This window comes from Strix uralensis, chromosome 4 (genome assembly GCF_047716275.1).
Source record: "Strix uralensis isolate ZFMK-TIS-50842 chromosome 4, bStrUra1, whole genome shotgun sequence".
NCBI lineage: Eukaryota > Metazoa > Chordata > Aves > Strigiformes > Strigidae > Strix > Strix uralensis.
The window spans coordinates 107,971,330-107,996,153 of record NC_133975.1 but is presented as its reverse complement, the minus strand read 5'-3'; the positions used below and the strand labels follow the sequence as shown (position 1 = coordinate 107,996,153).

The following is a 24,824-nucleotide window of genomic DNA, read 5'->3' as shown; positions in this document are numbered from 1 at the left end:
CAAATCTGAAGCTGGGCTGGTGGCACCATCTCTGATTTCATAGACCAGATTGGCCCTACACTATTAGGTGTTTTCTAGGAGAGCAACATTGATTGGCATATCTGGACAGTACTTCTCATACAAACTCTTTGTAACTCTATTGCTTGCCAGTTGGAAGTGCAGTGCTGAGAATTGTGGCATTAAATCATCTCCCTAACATAGCACTAGCTTTGCTCTTGCTAGGCTCAGAAGGATTTTGATAGGTATTGAAGTCCAGGCAGAAGCCTGTTTTGGTATGCAATCTTCCAGTAAGCAGAATGATCTCACTCAATGGGCAGGCCATCATCCTTTTCCCATGCATCTCCTGGAGCTGTCAGCATTAGATTCTTATTTATAGAGCACTATAAATGTTCTGAGCACTTTACACATACATAAAAGAGAAGATTCCACCTCTGCAAGGAGCTGACAGTAACTCAGATGTGAGTCATGGGGCAGTAACTCAAGTTCTGAGGAGGACGGATATGGTGGAAGAGGAGCTCTTGGGCAGAAGTCTTGGCAACAGGAGGCAGTGAGAAGGAAACTATTGGCAACAATTCGGTGCAGGAAGCAGGTGTGGGTGATGTGGCCAAGGTGATGGTGGGAGAAGCTAAGAGAAGGTGGTGAGGTAGAAGGCTTGGGAGTTGACTAGGAACAGAAGGTGGAAGTGTAGGCAGTAAAACTGCTATCAATGGGTGGATGAGAAGCAACATAACTATCAGTGCTCCATTCCTTTTCTGCTCCCAGCACTGAGAAAATTGAGAATATTTGCACCCTCCCCACTCTCCTTCTTCTGCTCTGGCTTCTGAGAAAGAGAAGGAATGGTGTTAATGACTATCATTAACAGTACTTACAGTTCATCTGTCAGGAAGGGACAAAGGCTGCATTTGCCAGAGAAGTTCACCTGTAGTTGGTACTACTCACTCCAGCCAGGGCCTTGCCTTCATGGCTTAGATAGAGATCACCAGTGCCTGAAAACCATTCCCGTGCAGTCACAAGTAGCCCACTGCTGGGATTCGTGCTGTCATCTTGACAGGCACTGGCTATGGGCATTGCAGGGCTGCCACCATCAGCCTCGCAGAGCTGGCACAAGAACTGTGGTGTTTTTCCCTCGGTGACTGTCGGGGCCTGTGTGTAATGTGTCTCGTTCCTCCTTCAGGATGTGCTAAACAAATCCTTGCATTGTTTCTCTCTGCAACTCTAGTTTTCAGTGTCATCTTGTGGGTCCCTAGGCTGGATGCAGACTCCTGGTTTAGGTATATGTAAGCTTAAGAGCAGTGAAATTGCTTTTTTTTTTAACTTCTCTTTTATGGATCCATGTTCCCTTGTGAAAGGAGTTACAGACTGCAAGTCAGCAATGTCTCCTGTCCAAGTCAGTGCATGTTGTCTGTGCTGACCTTCCTCCACAAGTGTGCTGGTAATTGTGGAAGAAGGCTGCAAGGTTTTGCCTTTTTTTGTGTCTGTGATAATGCGCAATGACTGCTAGACAGAAAGACACCCTTGTGCTCCCCCCTCGCCTCCCCCTCTGACTTTGTGCCCTGCTTGGGGCTAAGCACTTCTGCTGCCTTTTATTAATCTTCTCCTGGGACAGCACTATCAGCGGCCCATCAGCGTTCAACATGCCCTTAGTCACTAGCGTTAACTCGATTAGGGCAGTGAGGAGTGACTTACAGGGGATGCTCTTCTCCACAGGCAGTATTTGCATACAGTGATTGATGCTGATATGTCCTCTAAACACATCCACATTTTGCATTTTAAACAAAGCAATTGCTGTAGAACCGCTCCCTGTCACTCAGTGGGATTCCCAGTGCCAGCATAGGACGTACCTTCCCTTTCTTAAAACGGCCTCTCTTTCCTAACGAGGACTCTCAGATGGGATGAAGAGAAGGTCACTGACTCCACCTTATGTTTGGAAGGGGAGAGACAAAAGCCTGCTGTGTCTCTTGGCTTGCAAAGTTGCTTGTGGGCAGTTCTGGGCTGTGTGGACAGTGTCACATCATCTTTGGCTTTCCACCAAGGTCAAGCTTGAATGGGACACAGTCTGAAGCCTCCCATGTTTCCTTCAAACAGTCTTTCCTGGTCAGATTTCAGGGTCAGGTTAGGGTCCCCCACATTCACCAGCATCTCTCTGTCTTGGGAATACATGAACTGGCTGGCACCCATGCAGCATTGAATATATGTGTGTATTATCCACAAGTATTATGTGTATACACACACACACATATATATGTAAAAAAGTCCACCTTGCAAATTGTCTGAAGAAGCAAAAGATGATACGCTTTCTTCCAGTTTCTACTGGGAATTTTATTGGCAGGACATGTCCAAGTGAAGTTCTGATTTGGAGGTGATGTCCCGAGCTATATCTTTCTCTGAAGAGGAGAGTGTGCAAGGAGGGAAATGGGCGAGTTTAACTTCTGTTTGAAGAAAGGGCAAAAGGAACAAAGTTAAATCTGTGGTGATACTGCTGGTATCCCAGCTTGCTTTGCAAAGGTGGCTGTTTATCTTCTTTATTATATCTTAAGTGTTTCCTTTCTTTCAAAACAAAAGGAAATTTGCCCAAAAAGTAACTGTCTTTGAACAGCAGGGACTTATCTGTAATTTAGGTTGTGAGGCTCCTTGAAGCAGACACTTAGTCCTCCCCTTTGTTCATGGAGTGCAGGGTTCACTGAGGAGGCTAAATAAGTAAAAATCATTTACATAACACTGTCCAGAGGTCCTCTCCTAGAGGTTGTCAGTGCTCTTTGCCTTCCAGGTGCTCATGGCTTGCTGCACTGTGAGGGCTTAACACTTTCAATAAAATTCAGAGGTCTGTTGGTAGCGTTCCATTGAGACCCAGAAAAAAATTTTGCTTAGACTTAGTAGGAAATACCTGTTTTCACCCATTCCTGTCATTACTTTCTCATCTTTGTGCTTATCTCAGAGGACTTGCAAAGTACTGCTAGTTGCCCATTTCATGTCTGAAAACATCATGGTTTTGCAAAGCTAGGCACTTCATTATTGGGCTCATGCTGCCTGGCTCCACAGATGTGGGAGCTCCATGGAGAAGGTGGCCCTTTCATCTCCTGCCACACCATATTAATTTTGCAAATGTGACAAGGTCAGCTTTGCAAAAATAACATATTGCCCATGTCTTGTTCTATTTAATATTGTATTCAAATGGTCCAAGTGCTCAGCAATGTGGTCTGGGGAAAATAGCTCTGCAGACTTCTTTGTCACTTGACTGGCAGCTGGCTTCCAGAAGTAATTATAGCTGTTCAGTGCCGTGGTATGCCAAACCTCTTGGGGATTAACGAGGCATCAGGTGCACGGTGACTCAGAGGCAAGAACAGAGATGCTCCAGTTCCTAGGCCATAAAGGCCATAAGCTTTATAAATCCTGATATCCACTTGGACTTGGGACTAAAGTGAAAAGGAAGTATTGCAGTGACCTTGTGGAGGGTGTTCTAATTTTTCAGAAATCCAAACAAGGAAACTTAGACCTTGGGAGTTTGAAAGTGAATTGCATTGCCATTGTGTGGATGCATGGAAGCTAATGTCTACTCAGAATAAATCTGAGACCCTAGTTTCTTAGTTAGAAAGGAAAACAAAATCATTATATTTATGAAAGTTAAGTCAGAATGCCTAACGAAATGTGGAGTGAAATTATAACAACAATTTAACTATGGTAGTGTCTGAGTAAACACTGAAGTTAGTTTGATCAAAGTGATATGGGTAATTAGTATGAATTATAGTCTAATGTGTTCATTAATGTCACTACTTAATGACATTTGGTGCTTACAGAATTAGGTGTTAGAAACGTTAAGTACTTAGAAAATGAATATGCAAAATAGATAAAGTAGTACAGGATCAGCATGATTCTTTGGTGCCTTCTTCTGGGTGGTGTTTCTAGACACCAGACTGCATGAAGATGTATTAGGTAAAATCCTATCTGCTCTGCTTGAACAGTAAAACTGGTAACTTGTTAAGTTTCTACTTAAGTAAACATGATTTTCTGTAGTAATTACAGTACCAGAAGCAAACCTGCCAAAGTAGTGAGTGTTAATTAGGCTCTATGTAATCTTAAACTAATCTAAGTCAATAATTGCTAGGCAAGAAAGTGTTAGGTTTGCAAATACTCATAGCACAATGATCTAACAGAAGTGAAACTGTAATAGTGTCTGTCTGTGCACCTTTAGGGCATGTCAGCTGCAGGCTGGGTGTCTCTATGCCTCCAGCACAGGTTTTTGCAGGACACATACCAGAGCTTCTGAGTTTTCTGATTGGGATCCCTCTGCCTTTAGCCTCTAATGTTTCCCCACAGGTAGGAACCTACACACATTGCCTGGCTGTCCCAGAAGAAACCCATGCTGGTTTCTGTTTTCTGCTTCAAGCTCCCCCACTTCCACTTCCTTGAGTGGAGCTTACTCTGTATTTATCACCTGTTCTGCTCCTGGCTTGTCACATCCTGGTTGTGTCCTCGATAGCCTGGCCATTGAGGACATAGCCAGCATCTTTCATAGGTTGCTGCTTCCTTCCCACTACTTGTTCAGGAAAAGGAGTTGTGCTGCAATATAAAAGAAAAACCCTGAATCAGTGGGGGAAGGGTCGGGTGGATGGGAATGCTTATTTCCAGGAAAGAGTTTCCAGGCACAGAACCAAGACACCTGCTGGATCATTCTTTTCTGTGTATCTTGCCAAGGAAACTGAAGAGATCATCTGGCCTTTCGTTCCATCCTAAGGGTCCATCTGGATCAGGCATCATATAAGGGTTCATGTAGAAAAATCTTTTCTAAAATGTTCTTACAGGCTGTTGCATGATCTTCACGTGGTAAAGCCCAGTTTGCAGCAGTTTAAGTAATTAGCATCCTAGAATATTCCTGTCTGTTAAGACTGGGACAAGTGAGGGACCGATGCTGGATCACTAGGACATCAGGTATGATTTCTGCCACTTTCCTCTGTAGTAGCCACAATGGCAATACAGTTATTACATGAATAAATACAAATATTTTGCTTATGCAGTTTTTCCCAGGACAGAATTAGGTGGAGTGGGGGAGGATGAAAAACTATTTTTCTGTAGGACATAGCCAAATGTGCAAAATGTAATGAGGAATGATCTAAGCAGGAGATTTCAGAAGAATCAACAGGACTTTTGAGGTACTGAGGAGCAGTGGAAAGAGGGCAAGGACACTGGAGCAAAACTAAATGAATTATTTGTGCCAGTCCTTTCCTGTGATTCTAATTTTACTTGATAATTCAACCAATTTACCTGATTCAAAGTAAAGCTCAGTGGTCTGTGACTTCCCAGATCACCCCATATGCCTTTTTTAGAACAATTTACAGCATTTGCTACCCTTCATTACTCCAGTAGAACAGCTGATTTTAATGAGAGAATTGACATTTTTAGCAGCTCAGCCACTTCCATCCCAAATTCCTACAGATCTCTTGGATGTACATGATACACTGTGCTGGTGATTTGTTATTCTTCAGCAGTTTGTTCCAGCATCTGCTCTCCTGTCACCTCGGTCTCAGAAGGTGTCTCATCTTCATTACTTGGAAAGGGTAACTCTAGGAGAGAGGTGTCTCCAGCAGGTCTCTCTCTGGTGCAGTCTGTCACAGAGAAGCACTCTCTTTTGATGTCTGGGTAAGTACTTGCCTTTAAGGCCTGCTTCTCCAAGAGAGACTTTCTTGTGTGCTGCAGTGACACTTACAGCCATCCCTTCTTCATGAAGAAGAGTACTAGGAACACACAAACATGGGAGCAGGAGGGACTCTGTGGCTCACACAAGCATATACAGGTTGAGCTGCATTTCAAAGGTAACCACAGTTTTTGCTGCTGTGGCTCCTGCTGGGAAGCAGTTCCCAAACTTCCTTGCTCTGAATCTAATGCCCCTCATTCCCTCTGCTTTTGATTCTTTGCTCCTGGCTATCAAAACCCAGATTTGGGGCAATGGATTGAATTCTGCTTCTCAAAGAGATGATGATTCTCAGAGAACAGAGCATGCCGTGAGGGTATGGGGAAATCTGCTGATAGGAAAAATATCTTTCAGCTTTTCTGTTGGCTTTGAAGAGTGCTGGGCTCTGCCTGCCTTGTTCAGATGGACTTTTCTCATCTTGCTGAATATTACTATCCCATCTGGAAGTATAGAATATGCAGTAAAAAACACAGAATAGCTGCCTGTCACCCCTCCTGTATGTGGGAGTCTGTTTAAGCTTCACTGATGTCTTCAGGAAGTCTTCAGCTTCATTGATGCTGAAGCTCTGAATTGACACATTCTCCCTTTCGTTATGTATTTTTTCTTCCCTTTCCTTTCCTGCATCTACTTGCAAACCAGAAGAAATCATCCAAGTTTCACTCTAGGAAGAGAAGAAACAGAGCAGTCATATTGAGGGCTAAGGTGAGGAACAAGGTAACATTAGTGTTTTCCATTGTTAATGGCTGCCTCTTCCCTTCTTTGCCAGGAGCATGTTGGCCTCCCATTCACATACTGCACTCTCACTGATGCAAGGGTTGTTGGTGAAGGTAGGGCAAAAATTTTCATGTCTATGTCATGATTTCTTGCCAGGCTGATGAATGGGAAAAAGTAAAGCTAGTTATGCCAACTAGTTAAGGAACAAACTGTATCATGTTTTCTTATCTTTGTCCTGTTTTTCTCACTCTTTTCTCCTTGAAAGCTCAAAATACATCTGAGCACAAAGGCAGGAACCTTCCTAGTCATGAGAAATGATCCAGCAGAAATAAGTGGTACCTATGGTGTGGACTGTCAGGGAAATAATGTTATGCCCACATCTCCCCCCTCCCATTAAGAAGTGGAGGTTGGGGACTGTAAAGGAAGAGGAGTAACAGAAGACAGATTATTTTTTTAATCTGTTTAGCAGCAGCAACTGTGAAGCATAAAGCTTCACATAAAGTGTTTGACTCCTCAGCCAAGTCTGAAGCACAGAGATGCTGCTTAATGTTCTTTTTGCCTTATCATTGTACTGTAGTTTTTCTCTCCTTTTTGTTTCATAGGTACTATGTGTTCCCGACTTGCTGGGTAGCTAGGTATGTGATGAGTGCCCATGGAAATGATGATTATCTCATTCCTCAGTCATGGCTGGGAAGTCACCAGGACACTTTCGTGAAGGACATCTAGCCAGTTCTGCTCACTTTGTGAAGCATTGTCCCAGTGCAGGCTAGCCCCTCTCCCTTGGCATATCACAGCTGAATTGCAATACTCATAGACAGAGCCCAAACGGCTTCTGTTGCAATTTCTGTTCTCTGACTCTTTTGATCTTTGAAAAGTGTAATGCTTATCTGCCAGATGAACAATTTGTGCTGTGGAGGGTGCAGGGCCAAACTCAGTGGAAAGGACATTTGCTGCGATGACCTGTGTGAGAATAAATGTAACCAGCAGAGTATGGAACCTGGTACCAAGGAGGTGACAGTGTTCGTGCTTAGCGTGGTATCTCACTGACAACCTGGGGGTAATTTGTTTATTCCTTGTGTTGGGATAAATAACATGCACAGCAGTCAGGCAGCTGTAGGTAGCCTAGTGCTGTCTTTGTCTGTGACAATGTCCAGAGGATTGACAGGAGCAACTTAGCGACATGCTCTAGGACACACAGCAATCACAAACTGAAATGATGCCCCTTTTTGTGGACATGTTCCATGTGAAAAGCAAAAAAAAAAGCTCTTGAATCTCGGTCCAAGCTGATTCAGCCAATGTAGTGATTAAGTCTCCCAGAATTTGAGAGGTCCCAGGCATCACTTATCTGAGGTTTCAGTCACTTTTTAGGATATATTTATTTGCAAGCAACATGCCCTGGGGAAGAAGTGAGCCAGGGACCTGCTTTATGTGCACTGAGCAGCAGTGGAACAAAAAGAAGACTCCTGCCTGAAATGTTTGCAGTAGGCAATGAGTGGCAGAAGGAAGTGCTGAGCTGGTGTAGTTCAGTGTGCTGGGCAGCGGGGTTATCCAGCTGCAGTTTCTCTTACAGAGTTCAGAATACACTCAGGGTATGAAGCTTTTACTCCTCTCACAGTTTTATTCTGCCTGCAGCACAGGCTAGCAGGCTTAGGGGAGATCTGCAAAATGGGGTCACATTTGCGTTTCTATCAATTAAAATTTTACATAAGATTTTCATATTTTCATTTGATAATAACCTTATCATTTTTGTAAACCCAAAATTTTATTCACCTGTCTACTGAGGTTTTGTTTATCCCTTGCTCATTTACAGCTGACAGAGTACACGGATCCTAAGGTACCCCAGGCATTTTCTTTTTCTTTTGAAAAGGCAAGGTGGTCTCTTGATTCAAGAAAGTTGAGAAACAGAGCTCAATGTATGTCCAGGCTTTGTTCTCTCTTTTTGACTGCTTGTTTCTCTTACTATTGTATTTCTAGGCACATTTAGAAGGTGTTTATTATTTATTTGTAAAATGTGATCATTGAGTGTGAATGTGGTGGTGTTTCTATAATTGCTGTAACTCAATTTGGGTTAATAGCTATTTTGCCAAGTGAACACAGCATCACAGGAAAGCAGCCTTTCTAGTTCAACACTGGCAACACCAAGCTATGTACTACCCTGCTGCTTGGCCTTGCTGGCCTATGCAGCCAGGATTTAAAGGTTCTCTTGAGTTGTGCAGTGGAGCCTGAGGGGAGCATGGTATTTCACTGGTTTGGCATAGTTTGTCTAATTAACTAGAGCTGTCACAGAAAGTGCTGTGATCTAGTCTGACTGTGGACTGTGTCTCAGGCCTATACTTCATTCCTGTCTGCAAATACAAGCTTGAGAATGAAGGGGAAGGATAACCTGGCCCAAATGACAGTAACAGTGTCATTTTCCAAATGCCCTCCTGTAGCCCTCCCCTTGGTTTGGTGAGTGTCACTTTGGTGGCTTCGCATTCCTTGCAGGGCTGGAAAGCCAGTTCACATCTTAGCACAGTCTCAGCAATGGGAAACAATAAACACTGTTAACTTCCATGTGGAAGGTATCCAGAACAGTAAGCTGGCTGTTAGCCATGGGGCCTTGTTTTCAAGGGAGCTGGAATGGTCTATCCCACAAGGGGTTTGGAGCAGCTCAGTGTGGTCGGCTGCCACAGGAGACTGAATATTCACTGGTGGCCTCCCCACCCACATGGGCAGTGCGCCAGAAACAGGACAGGAGAAGGGAGGCAGGAGAGAGAGAGTCTATCACAGCAGTGAAGAAGCAAAAATGTATCAAGGGGAAACAGGCTGGATCATAGCAGGTGCCTCATCATGAGAAATCATAGAGTTGTGGGGGAAAGAAGAAATGTGCAGAAACAGCAGTAGCAATTTAGGATTTTCTACAGCTAGAAAAGGTGAGTCTGAGCTAGAAATTCTCAAGGCAGTGGAAGAGCTGGGGATAGCACCCCAAAAAGCTGATGCCTGTGCTAATGTTGTTCCCATAAGCATCAGTCCCTTACGACACTGCTGAATTTTTATGATGTGATGACAAAACCAGTGGGGGAAATAAGTGATTACCCCAGGCTTAGTTACAAGGGTTCATTAGATTGAAAAATATCTGATGAAATTGTACTTCCTAAGACTGACCCAAAGGATCATTGATTTGTAGTAGCATTAACCACTGACAAAAAAAATATAAACAAGAGTTTGGTTAATGTGTTTGAGTTTAATAATGTAAATGGTAATAGACAATTACTTGCAGCATTGACTGCTTTCAGTGTTGTGGTGGAAAAGAATTTACAATGCTGGAAATGTAATTATTGAAGGTGACTATAATTTTGGCTTCAGTTAAATTGTTTTCCTTCAAAATATAACACTCTTCACTGCAATGAGATTATTCATAACTTAGGTATTGCACTTGACTTAATTGGCATATGGTGTAAATTAACCCCTCTCAAAAACATGATTTATGTGCTTTGTTCTTTGTAGCCTTGTTTTGTGTTGATTCTTGCCAATTTAGGCAAAATGATTTCAGTTTGCTCTGTCCTGGCTTCTCCTTATCTGATCACTGCCCTGCCTTTTATTATTCAACAAATGCAGTTATGTCGGGGATGTGTGATAAAGCTTATTGAAAATGTAATGTCAGTTTCTTGAAATAAGAGAACAAAATGTATAATAATTTCATTCATCAAAATAATGCACTTGATTCTGAGACTTTTTATAGAATGATCAATGTGCTGATTTTAAGCATTTAGAAAAGCAAGAGTTTGGTATTTCTGAGTTGAGCAAGCTGGGATTTCTAAACAGAAATCAGTTCCTTACAATGCAATAAGAAGGAATATATTAAAAAAAGTCTCTTATTCAATACATTAATCTTGAAAAAAATCTCGAATTCAATACATCAAGGAACACATTAAAATCTTCTGTTTTTAAAACACTCATTTGTGTTATAATAAAAGGATTATATCAGAGAAAGGACAAGGTGCTTTTAGATTTCTCTGTTTCAGATGAATGAAAAAGAGAAAAAAGATCTACTGGGGAAAAGGCCCCATCCATGTAAAGGAGGAAGCGTTTCAATCTGTTATTGTTATTATTGTTAGGAAAATATGGTTTAAATAGGCTAATCTTGTTTCTAAGCTATTTTGAAAGTAAATGTGAATTCCAGTAGTGCTGTGAATGAAAGCATAACAGAGATGGAATGAGTGTGTATGTTTGTGTGTAGATAGCTACAGAAAGAGAGGTCTGTATCTGTATCTCAGATAGGGACTAGGTTTTTGTACTTGTCTTTAAAGCATCAAGATCAAGTGGTGGAAGGCAGTCATTTGCCCTTCTCATTACCACATTTTCCTAACTTGAAGCATGAAATAGGATGAGCTGATGGCATGTCCAGAACAGGCAAAGGAGATACTTCTTTCAGCAGCGATCCATGGAACTCATCTCTGCAGGGTGCTGCGGCGACTGAATGCTTGCTGTGGTTGAAAATGGGACTGGAGAAATTAATGTAAAAAAAGTCATTGGGGGGGTGTTAAATGTAAATAGTTCATCTCTAGCCCAGGTAGACTTTAATCCTTAAATAGCTGGGACATTTTACCTCCTTGTCCTGCTTTTATGTTCTTCTCTGGTCGTCTGCTGCTGGCCACTTTAGTGGAGAGGGGGCAGTGGCCTAAATGGGTTTGTGGTCTGAACCCATACAGCTGGTTTTTGCACATGCTGTGTGTTGTCAAGAGCTGGCTGCAGTCAGCATGTAACTGGTTAGATTTATGAAGGGCTTGGTGAAACACTGAAGTCTTCAGCAAATCTGCAATGTGTCAATGGTAGCTGTTTTCTCAGTTTTTCTTACAAAAGATTATTTGAGCCTTTGGCCAGTTCTGATCTTTCCTGTGACTTCACTCCTACTTATAAATTGGGATGCTGTTACTCCCAGAGCTGAAGACTTTTCTAGCCTCACCCAAGCCCTGTGGAAGGAAGCACACAAAGATCAGAAGCATGATGGGCCTCTCAAAGCTGATTAGCACTAATATAAAGAGACTCGCTGGCTGCAGTTCTTTTGGAGCAAGGCTGTTGTTTTTGGCTGACTGGCAGCAGTGTTTTGGATCAGGACTGTTGTGTTTTGCTGAACCATCCTTGTGCTTCTAAACCCAATGTGCATTAGTCATTTATCATCCCCTGTCTCTTCCAGGCACCCCAGCACACTGCTAGGCTAGTTCTCCCACCCCCCACCCACAAGTGTTCAGGTTTTGCCATGGTGTCATTTCAAATTGGTTGCAATGAGAGAGAATATCTTTGTAAAGAAAGTCAGATACACAGCACAACCTCTCCAGCTTTCTGTTACTGAAAAGTTGAATGCTGAAGTCTTCTGTACATCAGCTAATGTTTGCTTTGATTCCCTGTGTGATACCTTAGCCTGAAAGAGAAAAGTCTTGTTGGCTCATTTTATTTTGTGTGCCGGTAGCCACAAACAACTACCGCAATCATGGTTTAACATTCACAGCTTAAGAACATATCCCAGCAGTTAAGCAACCCTTTAACTTGGGGCGAGAAACATGTTTAGAGAGCTCAACATTGATTAGTAAAGAAACCTCTAATCAGAGAAAATAGAATATTTTTCTAGTATTTTCTGATGCTCTTCTGTAAGAGGAAATTTCAGGATGTCCTCAGTTTTTCCCAGGGCTCAGCGTGCTTGCTATAAAAACAACCCCCTCCCCCCCCTTTTTTTTTTTTTAATTCCAGTGTGAGTGAACAATAGTGAGGAAAAAGTAAGGCAAGCCTTGAAAAACCTAGGCAAAGCAGAAGGGTGCCCAGGAAATATAAGGAAGGCAGCTGCCACTTTAGAGGTAAAGGACCAAGGAAAGCTTATGTCCCTTGAATGCTGTTTGACAACACCGGTGGGGCACGGGCTCTCCATAGTCCTCTGGCTAACCTTACTGATGTCTTGACACTGCCAGCTCCAGTGCCACATAAACTTTTCAGAACCCCAAAACTTCTGCCTTTTGCAAAGCCACAGATTGACCATCCCTGTGCTACATTTAACCCAAAGTAAACTCCATTTTAAAGTCCTACTGCAGTAGGCAAATCCAAACCTTCTGTGAATGGATACAACATTCAGAAGGCCTAAGCATGTGATGCATGTGGGCTATGGGAGAGGCTGTGAAGTGCCTATGTGAGCTTGGCAAAGAATTGTGTTGGTTCAAAGACTGAGCCTGTCATGGTCAGAGTGGTGGTGACTGTGGGGCTGGGGGTAGCTGTTCTAAGTGTAGAAAAACCTTGACATGCTTCAGCCCCCCCTCTAGCTCTGTGCTTATCTTGTATTTTCGTTTAAGTTCATTTCTAGCCCATGGTCTTCCTCCTGGCCACTGCTAATTCAGTCACCTCCTCCTCCTCCTGAGGGGCACACTGAGAGGCCACTTGGTTGCCTGGTTTAGATGCATCATCCCAGTGAGTGCCGTTTCCTGGAAGAAGGACCTTAGAGCAGTGTTTGCTGAAAGTGAGGTTTGTGGAGATGGCGGTGCTTACACAGGGTGTCATGCTGTCTGTGCTCAAGAGTCAGCGGTAGAATAAAAACCTGGGGGTCCTTGTTTTTCATTGCTCTGCCCCAATTACATTGTGCATTTCCTTCTGCTTTCTCAAGGAGACATGAACTTGTCCTCCTGCACTGCCTGACTACCAGATCAATGCAAACACCATGACTTCAGCACTTGCACCCACTTCATAAGCACTGGACAGCTGCTGTAACACTTGCAACACTCATGATGTCACTGTTGGGTTTAAGCCAGTGGCCTATTTTATGATTAGAGATTTTGTTTTTCACTGGAAGAACTTCAAGGCTTTTCATTGCTAGCTCATGTTTATTTCTTGCAACAGTGAAGTGCAGAATGTGGGGAGAAAATGGGTGAGTGGAAGAAACACACCAGGCCATGGCAGAGACTCACAACAGTGCTTGTCTAACAAGTCCTCAGCAAAGCTAATCTCACAAAAACTCAGAAGCTTGTTGAGATTTTTTTTTCTGGTTATGAGAAAACACCAAATTAGCATTTCTAAGTGAGAGGGCCGGGGCTCTCCTCCCCTTGTGCAGCATGCACAAATCATGCCTCCCCCCAAAGCCTCTTTTGTGGGACTATGTGCATCCCGAGGGACAGAATGGAGCACCTCCTAAACACAATAAACATTACTCTGTCTGGGTTAGTTTTTACATTTCTGTGTTTTATTTCTTGTTTTGTTTGAAATGACCTGTACCACAAGAATACAATTTATTTAACAGTTTTTTTGTTTTTTTTTTTTTTGAGGAGCAGATAATAGTTAAGTAGATACTGTTTATTTCACTGACTGTCTATAACTCCCTGCATCATTCTCACAGCCTCTGTCTCTCTGGCTTTTCCACATAACCCAGCCACAAGAACAACAGAGTGGCCTTTGGCCATGATTGACTATAGCTTGTGGATACAAAGTGGAAGCTCTTTTTCTCAGCTCCAATTGGTAATAAAAGCTGAACAAGTTACATTCTAGGGTCTTTCTCAATGACTTTCCCCTCTAACAGCTGCTTACATGTTTCTGGTGCAGCATGTTTTATATATTTGTAATAGTTTTTAAAAAAAGATGACTTAGCTTATAAAGAGAAAAATAATGCCCCCTTAGCATGAGCAATACTGCAAGGTTCTGATTATTGTGGGGGTGTTTCTTGTAGCTTCACGGTTTTGCTGCCAGGTGTAATGCCCAAGTTTCCCTAGAAACTTAATTCTGTGTGGTATTTTACCTTTTCTTTTAATTGATCCCCATGAAATTTGTTTTGCATTGCAGGCCAGACACCACTGTTCCCAGAGAAGAATGTGCCCAATACAGAAGAGGTGATCACTTGGGAAGAATTGCCTTTTGTAGTGGCTGATGGGTACGCGGCTTCTGTTATCTGCACAGGCAAATCAGGGGCTGGGGCTGCTTTTACCATAGTTGCTGGATGTGGGCTTCATGCTTATTCACTGATACACTTACCTCAACTGATTTGCTTTGCTTTTCTTTAAGTCATAGAGCCCATTTGTGTTCCAAGGCTCAAGCTCCATCATCTTCTGCCCCATGCAGAAGGACTGCTGCATGGCACTGACTCTGTGACTCCTGTATCACAAATGAACGGCATAAAGAGCACTGACCCAGAACTCATTCCCTAGTTCATCTCAACTTCCACATCCCCAGACCTTTTTGTAAGAGACTGTGCACATTCAAAGACCCAAGCAGTTGCTGAAGCCCCATTTCCTACTTCAAAGTGCACTGAGAGGACTACATTAAGATGTTACACTTCTCTGCAAGCCCAGCTCACTGCATAGCTGGACATGCTCCTCGGTTGTGGAAGTGTGATAGTACTAGTGATGCACAGCAGATCAGAATAACTGGGAAGAGATGCGTGTGATTTCTGCACTGGTCTGAAGGGCCCAAGAGACCCAACCTGGTTCCCAATTTAAGATGTACAAGCCTTTTAATGGTTAAATCTAGACAGGTGTTTCTGTCCCAGTTCCTGGGGAAGAGTTTGCATTCCTTGCTTAAAGAGATTAATATATGCTAATTACTGTCTGGTTCAGTTCCCATCCTATTTCAGAACCAATACAAACATTTCCAGGCATATTATCTTCAAGCAATGGGGGCTCCAGATGGACTCCAAGGTTATGCAGCTGTAATAGAGAAAGAAGGTCCTGGAAAAAAATGCATTTGGTATCTTTATATTGTTCTGCCAAGGCAGGAGTTGCCTTCATACCATAGCCCTACTCTAAATAGTCAGCAGTCTCTGTGGGCTAGAAGCTAATCCAGCAGCTCTCCATAATCATGTTCTGTAGATAGTTCTCCCTCTCTGTTCTGGAAAGCAGCACTGAGTCCAAATACAACAAAGCTGGAAGAGCCTTTTTTTTTTTTAGATTTTATAAAAGTGACCTTTCCAGCCAGGGCCCAACAGAGTAAGAATTACTTCTCAGGATCTTTTCAGCCCATTTTGGGACACCTACCATTGCACAGCAGGTAGGGACACAATGTGCTGTGGCTGAGCTGGGTGGGACTTGGCAGGGAAGCAAGAGTGGTCAAGCAAGTCAAACTTACAGGTGATAGCACAACCCAGCACATTCGTGAGAGCATATATGCCACAGCCAGAAAGAGTTGCCAGAGTGCAGCACATGAAAAACTGGCTCTATAGTGGTGGTGTGCATTTCACTTCCGTCCCTCAGTCACAGATCGGTACAGGGATCATGAGCACAACTAATAGCTCTCATTTTCTCCCCAGGTCCCTCCTAAAGGCAGCTGGGGAGAGAAGCACAAGTATCTGTGCAAAGCACAAGGCCACTGTGCAATTGCTACTGCTGTGAACATGGAAGCAGTCCCAGCTTCCACGTGCCTTCTGCCCCTTAGGTCTCTGTTGGTTTACTAATGTGCCTGAAGCAAGACTGAATTCCTTTATCAAATGAGTACAAAATGAGTGTGAGTAGCTATGACTGTGTAGTGTAGGGAAAACTCAAAGGAGATGGAACTGAACTAACTCAAGTACCAAGAGCTGGCTGTCTACAAGAGCTGAGTGGTCAGCATCAGTTAGTGCCCCCAGCCTCTGAGCTACCCTTGGCATTTTTCTGCAGCACTGACAGCCCTGCTCTGACACATCCTGCTCCAGGAGAAAACAAACACCCAGTGTCTGCCTGATCACACACCTCAATCCTGGTTTAGAAGGCTTCCTGCTGGGGGCAAGTTACTCCTCTGCCACACCACCTTTCTCCTGGGCTAGTTAGGAAGGGATGGAAGCTTGAGAGGAACAGAGGCAGTAGAGCTAGTGGTATCTCAAATGTAGGTCAGAGGCTTTTTCTCACCTCCACTGCCATGCTGTAGACAATACATTCAGGTTTCATCAGCTCAGGCTGGCTCAAAACTAAGTGACCTAGAAAATAAAATCTCAGAGAATACCAACAGTCAGTTTTGTCAGTCACCCACATTCCCCTCTGGCTACTGGGAATGCAGCAGTTGCGGCTTAGGCAGCAGATCTAAACCAGGTCTTGGAGACAGCAGGAACCTGGTTAAAAGAGAGGAGTAAATAAACATTCCCCCACTTCTTCTCCCACCACCTCAAGGTCAGGTATTTGCTTTCCCATCAGCAAGGGAACCTCTTACCAGGTCCAGGTATAATCTATGCTAGCTCTTTTGCTGCTGTTGAGGATAATGGGATGAGGCAGGGGAAGACAGCAGTTGGGATATTGGGGGTTTCGTGCCACCCTCTAATTTATTTCCCTAGGCTGCCACAAAAAAGAAATCTCTCAGGCTCAAGAGCTGCCTCCTCTGAAAAGCAGTGCCCTTGATTCCTAACTAGCATTTGGCAATAAGCCTAAGTCTCTGTGGAGGCAAAGAGCTATCACTTTAATGAAGTCTAGGAAAGCCCTGGTTTGGGGTGTATTTATACTTGGGCAGTAACCATGCAGACAAAGCCTTGTGTCCTCTGCCACAAGGAACAAGTGGGGAATGGCACTCAGCTGAGCTGAAGAGGCAGGTTTGATACACTACAGGGTGAAAAGTGTGGAAGAATTGTAGTTAGCACCACATAGGAGAGGATGCAAAGATTATCAAGTCAACCCAGCACATCAGGCTCTTTTCTCTTTTCCTTGCCATCTGGGAAAGGAGACTTGCATTCTCTCAGGGACATACATCCTGCCTCTTCAGGGGCCTGCGGGGATTGTACATGGGAGGGACTAGCCAGGCGCAATGACACACTGTACAAGGTCGCAGAATATCTTACACAGTTAGGAGCATCTTTCCCAGTAAGAAGTGGGGCCTGTATGTACAAGCGTTAGCTGTCGCTAGAGGAGCCTGGGAGGCAGCCGTTTGATCAGGAGAAGTCCAGCAGTGCTCTTCTGCAAAGAAGCATCTGCTCTATGGTTAGAGCCGGAAAGGTGACAAAAAGAAGGACCCTGGCTGCTTCCCTTTCTATCTGACCCCTCACAACACCAGCAGATAAAGTTTATATTGACTCTATTCTTCCTCTCTTCCTGCTTCTGTCCCCACGCCCCCTCCAGCACTGGCGAAGGGAGCTGGGGAACAGGCGGCCTGGACAGTGCTGAGAGCATCACTGCTCAGAGGGGATGAGCCCCGATGACCGCCTCAACAAGTGCAAGAGCATATTCTGGTACTTCCCACAGAGAAAACAAACAAACAAAAAAAAGAGAAACAGGTGACTGATTAAAAGAGTTTCCCCCCTCCTGTACATGAGATTCTGCAGTCACGCCGACAGATAGACATTAAATAATTCTTCCATAATAAATGATTGGAGATAAAAGCCGGCGGTGGCTGCTGCTGCTGTTTGGATTGCTCCGTTGTCTGAATCTTTGTTTCTAGTTTGTTCCCCGGCCACTGTCGGCTGGCGCTGGGGCTGTCAGACCTTTGCCTCTAGCATTTCTAGGAAGAGTTTATGCATGGGAACCTTGCCCTGCAGTTTGATGCTGTAGAAGTGCTGCACAGCTTTGGCGGCTGTCTGCCGCAGGAGGGGCAAGGTCAGGAGCAGCTTGCCGGCTCGCCGGGGCTCCTCGTTGCGCTGACTCAGCTCGTAGTCCTGCAGGGCTTCGTGGAGAAGGTCCTGGAGTTTCTGCACTGCATCCATGTCCTCTATGTGCATCGAATCTGGGGGGAGGGGAGAAAAGACAGCAAACAGACAAGTTAGACATGGGGAAGGAAATCCTTTATGGTCCTGAAGCTAAAGATGCTTTCTTTCCTTTTCTTTCTGGGTTTTTTTTTTTTTTTTGGGGGGGGGGGGGTGGGGAGAGAATGGTAGTATGTTGTTTTGTTTTGTCTCTTAAGGGGAAGAACACACCTTGCTGGCAGGTGTTGGTGGTGCTGCTGCTGTGAAGTTTGGCATCAGCCCAACGAGTTGGCCCTAGCAGTTCAGGGACAGTAAGGTTGCCGGGGTAGGTGAGACATTGTGCCCTCTGTGCTGCCCATTTTTCCAGCCACCCCAAGGCTGTGCAGGGGTCAGCTGGGGGCCTCTGTGACTTGCACATTCACTTGCCCTCCATGCTCCTTATGGGGAGAGTCACCCTGCAAGGGGCAGCAGCTGCTGTGCTGCCGCTTGGGAGCAATCTCATTAAGAATAATTAACACTACTATAGCGCTTCATCTGTCTAAACTGCCTAATTGCCGTGCAGCTGCTTGGGGTGTCAGCAAGACAGAAAAGCCCCAGTAGGTCACAACCAGCATGCCCAGGGGTGATGCCAGCTCCACCTTTGTGCATATGCCCCTGTTTTCAGAGACTGCCAGCAGCTGCTCAGGGAGCTTCCTGCTTCAGTAAATGAAACCTGCACCTCCTGCAAGGCCTCTTCCCTTAGGCTGCCAGTTAGATTTCTACAAGCTGCCGGAGGGGCCAGCAGGGTTTGCAAGGCTAGCACAGCTCCTTGGTGTGTCTCTGAGGCAAAAGTAGCTGGTAGTGACCCAGGCCAGGGTCGAGCTGGGGAATCCGAGTTGAACACAAGCTGCTAAATTTGTGGGTAAGTCATGGTGACAGAAGGCAGCACCGAAGAGCAGAGAGGTTAGATTAGAGAAGCTAACCAGGCACAGCATCACTGAAGGTTTTTCTCCTTTTCATCTTGCTGATACTTGCTGCTTTCTTACAACCCTGACAGAGCTGGAGACACTGTTGCCTTGTCTTCATTGTTCAGAGACTTTTAATCGATACTGAACCCATTGATAAAGATTCCTGCCACAGGGCAACGAATCCAGAAGCAGCATCAAAGGGACACTACGGCAAGCACACATGCACACATGTAGTGGCACCATCTGGGCTTTGCAGTGTGGCAGTGCTCTGGCTCAGCCCCCACACACACAACACAACGTGAGGATGTGGGTTTCTCAGTGTGACATCAGTGAAGGGGAGGACAGCCGGCTGAAGCACCAAAATCTCTCTAGAAATATGTGTCATCTCTATGGAGAGCGCAACACAAATTAGAGACTGTGAATTTCATAAGATACATGTACAGTAAATGCTATTTATGATGCATGATTTATAAAGTATTACAACAGTTGGGAAAATATTATGTCTAGCAAGAAAGCTGTTTAAGAAGCTGTTTAGAAGGAACAAACTAATTAGAGGATATTAAAAGGCTGTATTTCCAAGAAGCCTACAGAGGAAGGATTGTTCTTGCTGCATTTGCTTTTTGTAACCAAGAGACCAGAAAGAAAAGCTCAGAGAAGGGTTGGTAGGTCATCACAGTGACCTGAGCTAGCCACAGAGGTTGATTCTGAAAAGTAGGGAGGAAGAAGAATGTTGCCAAGTCAGTCTGTCAACTTCTCCCAGCCAGGTAGCACCTCTGGAAAATTTCCATGCATCATCCAGAAGTGAGTGGGATCTGTTTCCTGCCAAGTTGCAGAAGTAATTTTGGAGACTGGAAGCATCAAGAGTTGGAGCCTGGAGAGGAATGTCCTCCAGCCTTTCTGTTTAATGTCCTTCTGGCTAGGGGCACAAGGGGGAGAAGTAACCACAGCCTATCAGAGTCTGCAGATCCCAGCAGGTGCTAGAAGCACCAGGCAATAAGCTATGCTTCAGGTCAAAGTGCATGCTCTGATTTTGGGTACTGATGCTGCTGTACCATAGACAGAACCCCAGAACTGTACTCTTCTGCCACCTGATGAGACTTAACAGCACTAAATAACTAGGGAGTATACAGGGAGAGGAATTGGGGAAATTAAGATCAAAGCCTGGCCCACTCCCCCACTCTTTGCTGAAAGAAGCTCAAAATTGGCAGCTGACTGCAAAAAATAAAATAACATTGCAGGATTAATTTCCTTGCAATCCATCAGTGAGCTGGTGTCGATGGCATTGATAAACTGTTAATTACAAAATCAATAGCTATGAATTTTTACAGCTGTCAGAGCATTGAGGTGGAGAGAGGCTGCCTGACCATGTCCCTGAGGGTCAGCTGGCCTAGAAGTCATGCTTCATGTCAGGAGCTCTTCTCCAGCACTGCTGTGGCATGGGGTACAGGGCAGGTATGAGAATTGACAAGGCCCACTGCCTCCTCACCTAATTCTTTTCTTGCATCTTCTGGCAGCAGAGGAAGGAGCAGGGACCTCACAGGACCCATTAGTACAGAATTTGCTACACATCCCCTTGCTAGATCCAAACCTTGTTCATTCCATCTCTGCACTAAAATGCATTGGGGGGAAAAAAAAAAAAAGGAGAAATAAGGTTTGGCCAGTCTGGGATGTCCTTAAATGAACACGTGCTGTGTGCTAACCTGGAGGGCTCTTCCACACACAGAGTGATCAATTTGAGGAAAGAGGACCTAGGAATGCCTGAAAAGGGACTGCTGGCTCTGAAGGGTAACAAGTTAAGTCTATAGCACCCTTACTCTGTCAAAACATGGGTGATCATACTGTTGGGACTTGCCTGCTGCTCTGGGCATTAAGAATTCATTTCTCAGCTCTCTAAAATGCACTTACTAAAGAATTATCTTTGACAGTCCCAGCAGGTGTGTCCTTGGTGCGTTACCCTGAGGACTCAGAGATCAGCCACAGCTCTGGCAAGGTTGGCCTATTGTCACCATTCTCCTCTAGTGAAGAGTGAGCAAGCTCCTACTTCTGTTTTAATTTGTTTTAATTCCTAGAATCAAAGGGTCAATATACACAGGGCTGCATGGAAGAGAGGAAAATCACTAGAAGCTTGGTTGCATAAGCTATTACACCAAGCAGGAATAAGGGAAATTCAGGAATTTATCTATATGGGAGGCAAGGCAGAAAGCAGGTCTAGGCAGCACAGGTGCTAATCTAAGTGCTCAGCTTTAAACCCTGTCTCTGACCCAAGGGAGCTGAGGCCTGGCCCAGAGGTAGTCTGCATTCTTACCGTTTTAGGAATCAGCTGTTTGCTTGCAAGCACATACATGCAGGCTTTGCAAGTTTACTCCATGTCAAAAATACACTAAGAAAAATAACTTGCATTAAAAGAATGTGAAGGTTACATTAGAAAAATACACTTGCCCTATTCTAGCTTCCTTATGTGTGTGTTGTGAGAGGCTTTAATTACATGAAAAACTAGATCTCGTGCTTTACTTTCATATGTTTCAATATGAATAATAAAGCAGGATTTTTGTGGATTATGCTCCTACATAGCTGCACTTCTAGCTGCACTAGGAGAAACCAGTGAAGTCAGGATGGCTTCTCCCATCCAGCTGAGAACATGTTTTGGCCTGTGCCTCCTGACCCTTACCTTGGTTTCGTTACTTCACAGTGCTGGAAGCAGAACCCCAAAGCAGCTGATGAGTGCTGGTTGTTCTGCTCTGTTTTTGCTCAGTGTTTCCCCACTCCTGATACAGACTGTCCCACAGGGCTTACCCTGGGCTTAGTCCCGAAAGCACAGTGAGCAACATCAGCAGAGAGTGCTTCTGTTGCACCATGAAGAACTTGACAGCACCAAGGCTCAGATCCTGCAGTGTCTCTGCTCACAGCAGTGTGTCCCGATGTGGCACCTATCCTATCACCCTGTCACAACCACTTCAGCCTCTCTGAGGAGCCCTTCTCCCTGTTTAATCCTGTGACCTTCCTGGTAGACAGGAGGCAGGTTCTTTAACAAGAGTTGATTACATTGCCAAAAGCCACTGTCCCACAGTCAAAAGAGGCCAGCCTTGGCCATCTGCCCATCCTGGTTCAGTGGCAAAGTGAAGGCAGCAATTAGAGCTAAAAAAGCAATATATGAGAAATTGAAAAAGGGAACTAGATAGCAATTTATATGAATCAGAAGTTATGAAGTGTAGAAAATCGATAAGGGAAGTGAAGGACATAGGAGGAAAATCCATGGCTGAAAGGGCTAAGGACAATACAGAAATTTTATAAATATTTAAGAAATAGAAGAAAAATGACCATTTGTAGGGGGGGCTCTTTTCACCTGGAGATTATTAAACTATTAACAGCAGTGCAGAGGAGACAGTACTCCTCGGTGAGTATTTCTGTCCTGTTTAGAAAAAAGTAGCATTATGTACCTGTTTTGTATGAAGATGATGAAGACTTCTTAGTCTGTTTATGCAAAAAGATGTTAGACATCTGTTAGGGACAAACTTCACAGAAATCAGCTGAGCTGGATAACTTGGCTTTAAGAGTTCTAAAACTGCTGGCTGAGGCCCATCTAGGGCAGATCAATGTTTAACAAGTCTTGGTATTTTTGAGAAATTCAAGATGACTGGAAAAGTTCTAATGATGCACATATTTTTCTAGGTCTTATCTCGTAATTTCCATGCCAGCCTGATGTGCACCAGGGCAAAATAAAGGGCGGGGGGGGAAGAGTGAAGTTCAATTAAGACTTATAAGATGGCATTTAAAAGACACGTAGATGTAGCGCTTAGGGACATGGTTTAGTGTTAGGTTAACGGTTGGACTTGATGATCTTAAAGGTCTTTTCCAACCTAAATGATTCTATGAATCTACTGCCAGTCAGCACGATACTTTGGAATAGAGGTCTTGTCAAACAAACCCGATTTCATTCTCTGATGAGATTACAAGTTTGGTTGATAAAGTTAACTGCACAGATATAATAGACTTAGGCTTTTATAAGGCACTTGGCTTAGCACCACAGGACATTCTCATTAAAAAATTAGCACTATGCAATATCAATAAAGCACACTTTCAATTGATTAGTAACTGGCTAGATGACAGATCTCAAAGTAGCTATCAGTAGTGAATCATCCCTGAAGGAGGAGTCTTCTAGTGGAAATCCACAGGGATCAGTAAAAAAACAGATGCTACTCAACATTTTTATCAATGAGCTCTAAGTAATTTCTTTTTTTCTTTTAAATTGCTGCTGCTAAGAAGTATGGATGGCAAAGAGGAACACAATGGTGTAAAATGGTGAGGATACAGCAGCCTCACAGCATTCTGGACCACCTGCTTACACTTGAAGTAATATATCTATAGCCAAGGAATGCAACTATGGAAAGACAGGAATTTTATCGTGTCAAACTGCTAGGTGTAGAAAGACCTGGGCTCCTAGGGCACAGCTCAACAAAGACCAGTATCTGAAGGCTGAACTCAGGCAAACTGACATGAAAGGTATGGTGCCTTTTTTTTTTTAAACTGAGACAACGATTAATTATTAGAGTCAGCTACCACAGAAGATGTAGCTTCCCCCTCTTTTAATCCCTTCAGCTTCACATGGATTGTGGCTTTAGCCAAACACAGATATTGGACTCACTGCTGGGCTGCAAGGGTGAATTCTGGGACCTGCAGGATGCAGTTCAGCAAGATCTGAAGTGAGACAATGAGACTCAAGGGATGTAGAGGGAGCCCTCGTCACACAGTAGGCTTTAGCAGTTTCCCTTTCGGAATGGACTCCTGAGCAAATACATGTCTGGCTTTTGTGCGACATCAGTGCAGCACACAGCAACTATTGTGTCTCCCACAGCCTGCTGGATTGAGGGCTGCAGCCCTCCCCAGACTGAGATGGAAGGCACTAGGCTACAGGCCCTGGCCTTTCTCATCCTCTTCACAAGAAGAAACAGAACAGGCAACATCAGGCTTCTGCCAGCATATCTTACCCTCTACCATCCATATCCATGCTGTCTCCCAGTTAAAGGGGGATTCAGTGTCTGTGGCCACTGAACATCTCCAGGAGAGGACCAGGTAATCCCAACCCCACAGCTTTTTGTGGGATTTGAAACTGGGACCAGGGTTTCCCTGTTCGCTGTAACTGACCAACACTATTGAAGTGGATGCAGGTGTGGCCCACATCCCCTTTTCTGAACTCATGGCACTGGAATCAGCTTGCTAGTGGCAAAGGGCTCCACAGCCTTTCTTTTACTGCCGGAAACCAGCAGCCAACCCACCCCTGCCTGGTTCTACTCCCTAATACAGGACCGGAGCACAGCTGGGGCTCTAGCAGCAGAAAGCCACATTTCTCCCTGCTCTCCAGCTTCGGTCTTGCTCTGTGGACAGAGAGGAGCTTTGAGGATATTGCATGGCACAGGCAGAGCACAGTCTCCGGCAGTGGGCTCCGTCTCCTCCCAGGCCAGATAACAGCATGGGCCTTGACTCCCTGATCGCAAGGCTGGCTGGGCCAGGGCTGTACCTGAGTTGGCGAGGGCCAGAGCTTTGAGCGTGACAAACTCCTCCTTTTCCACCTTGAGCTTCTTGTAGCGGCGAACCAGCTGTAGGATGGCCAGGTAGAGCTCCAGCAGCCCCGTCAGACGAGAGTGCTCTTCATCCATGATGTAGTCCTCAGCATAGACAAGCTTGTCCTCATATGGCAGGGAGCGGTACACAATGCCCAGGATGAGGATTTCCATCCAGGCACTCTGCAGGAGGCTCATCTGGTCCCCAAGGGAGAGGTTGGAGAATCCTGACAAGGCAAACGACCAGCAGGGTCAAATGAGTGTGCAGCAAAGCCTCTAGGGTCCTTAGTTTCCCTGGGATTCACCCCAAGCGCTCTCCCCCATTGGCCTACTGCTTTCAA

At 44.6% G+C, this 24,824-nt stretch overlaps 1 protein-coding gene and 1 long non-coding RNA gene across 5 annotated transcripts in view; one reads left to right on the top strand and one right to left on the bottom strand.

The window, feature by feature from the left end:
• Positions 1-9,068: 9,068 nt before the first annotated feature.
• Positions 9,069-14,540, top strand: LOC141943346 (uncharacterized). Its single transcript, XR_012628923.1, has 3 exons — positions 9,069-9,312; positions 14,192-14,279; positions 14,411-14,540. It is a non-coding gene; the product is annotated as an uncharacterized LOC141943346 (long non-coding RNA).
• The window catches only part of ESRRB (estrogen related receptor beta), a 137,038-nt gene continuing 125,790 nt past the window's right edge, over positions 13,577-24,824 (bottom strand). For all 4 annotated transcript variants that reach the window (XM_074868462.1, XM_074868461.1, XM_074868464.1 and 1 more), the window contains 2 exons: positions 24,441-24,710; positions 13,577-18,019 (listed from right to left, as the gene is read on the bottom strand). In XM_074868462.1, coding sequence (XP_074724563.1) covers positions 17,775-18,019; positions 24,441-24,710 — 515 coding nt within the window. In that variant the 3' untranslated portion in view covers positions 13,577-17,774. The remainder of the gene's footprint in view (positions 18,020-24,440; positions 24,711-24,824) is intronic.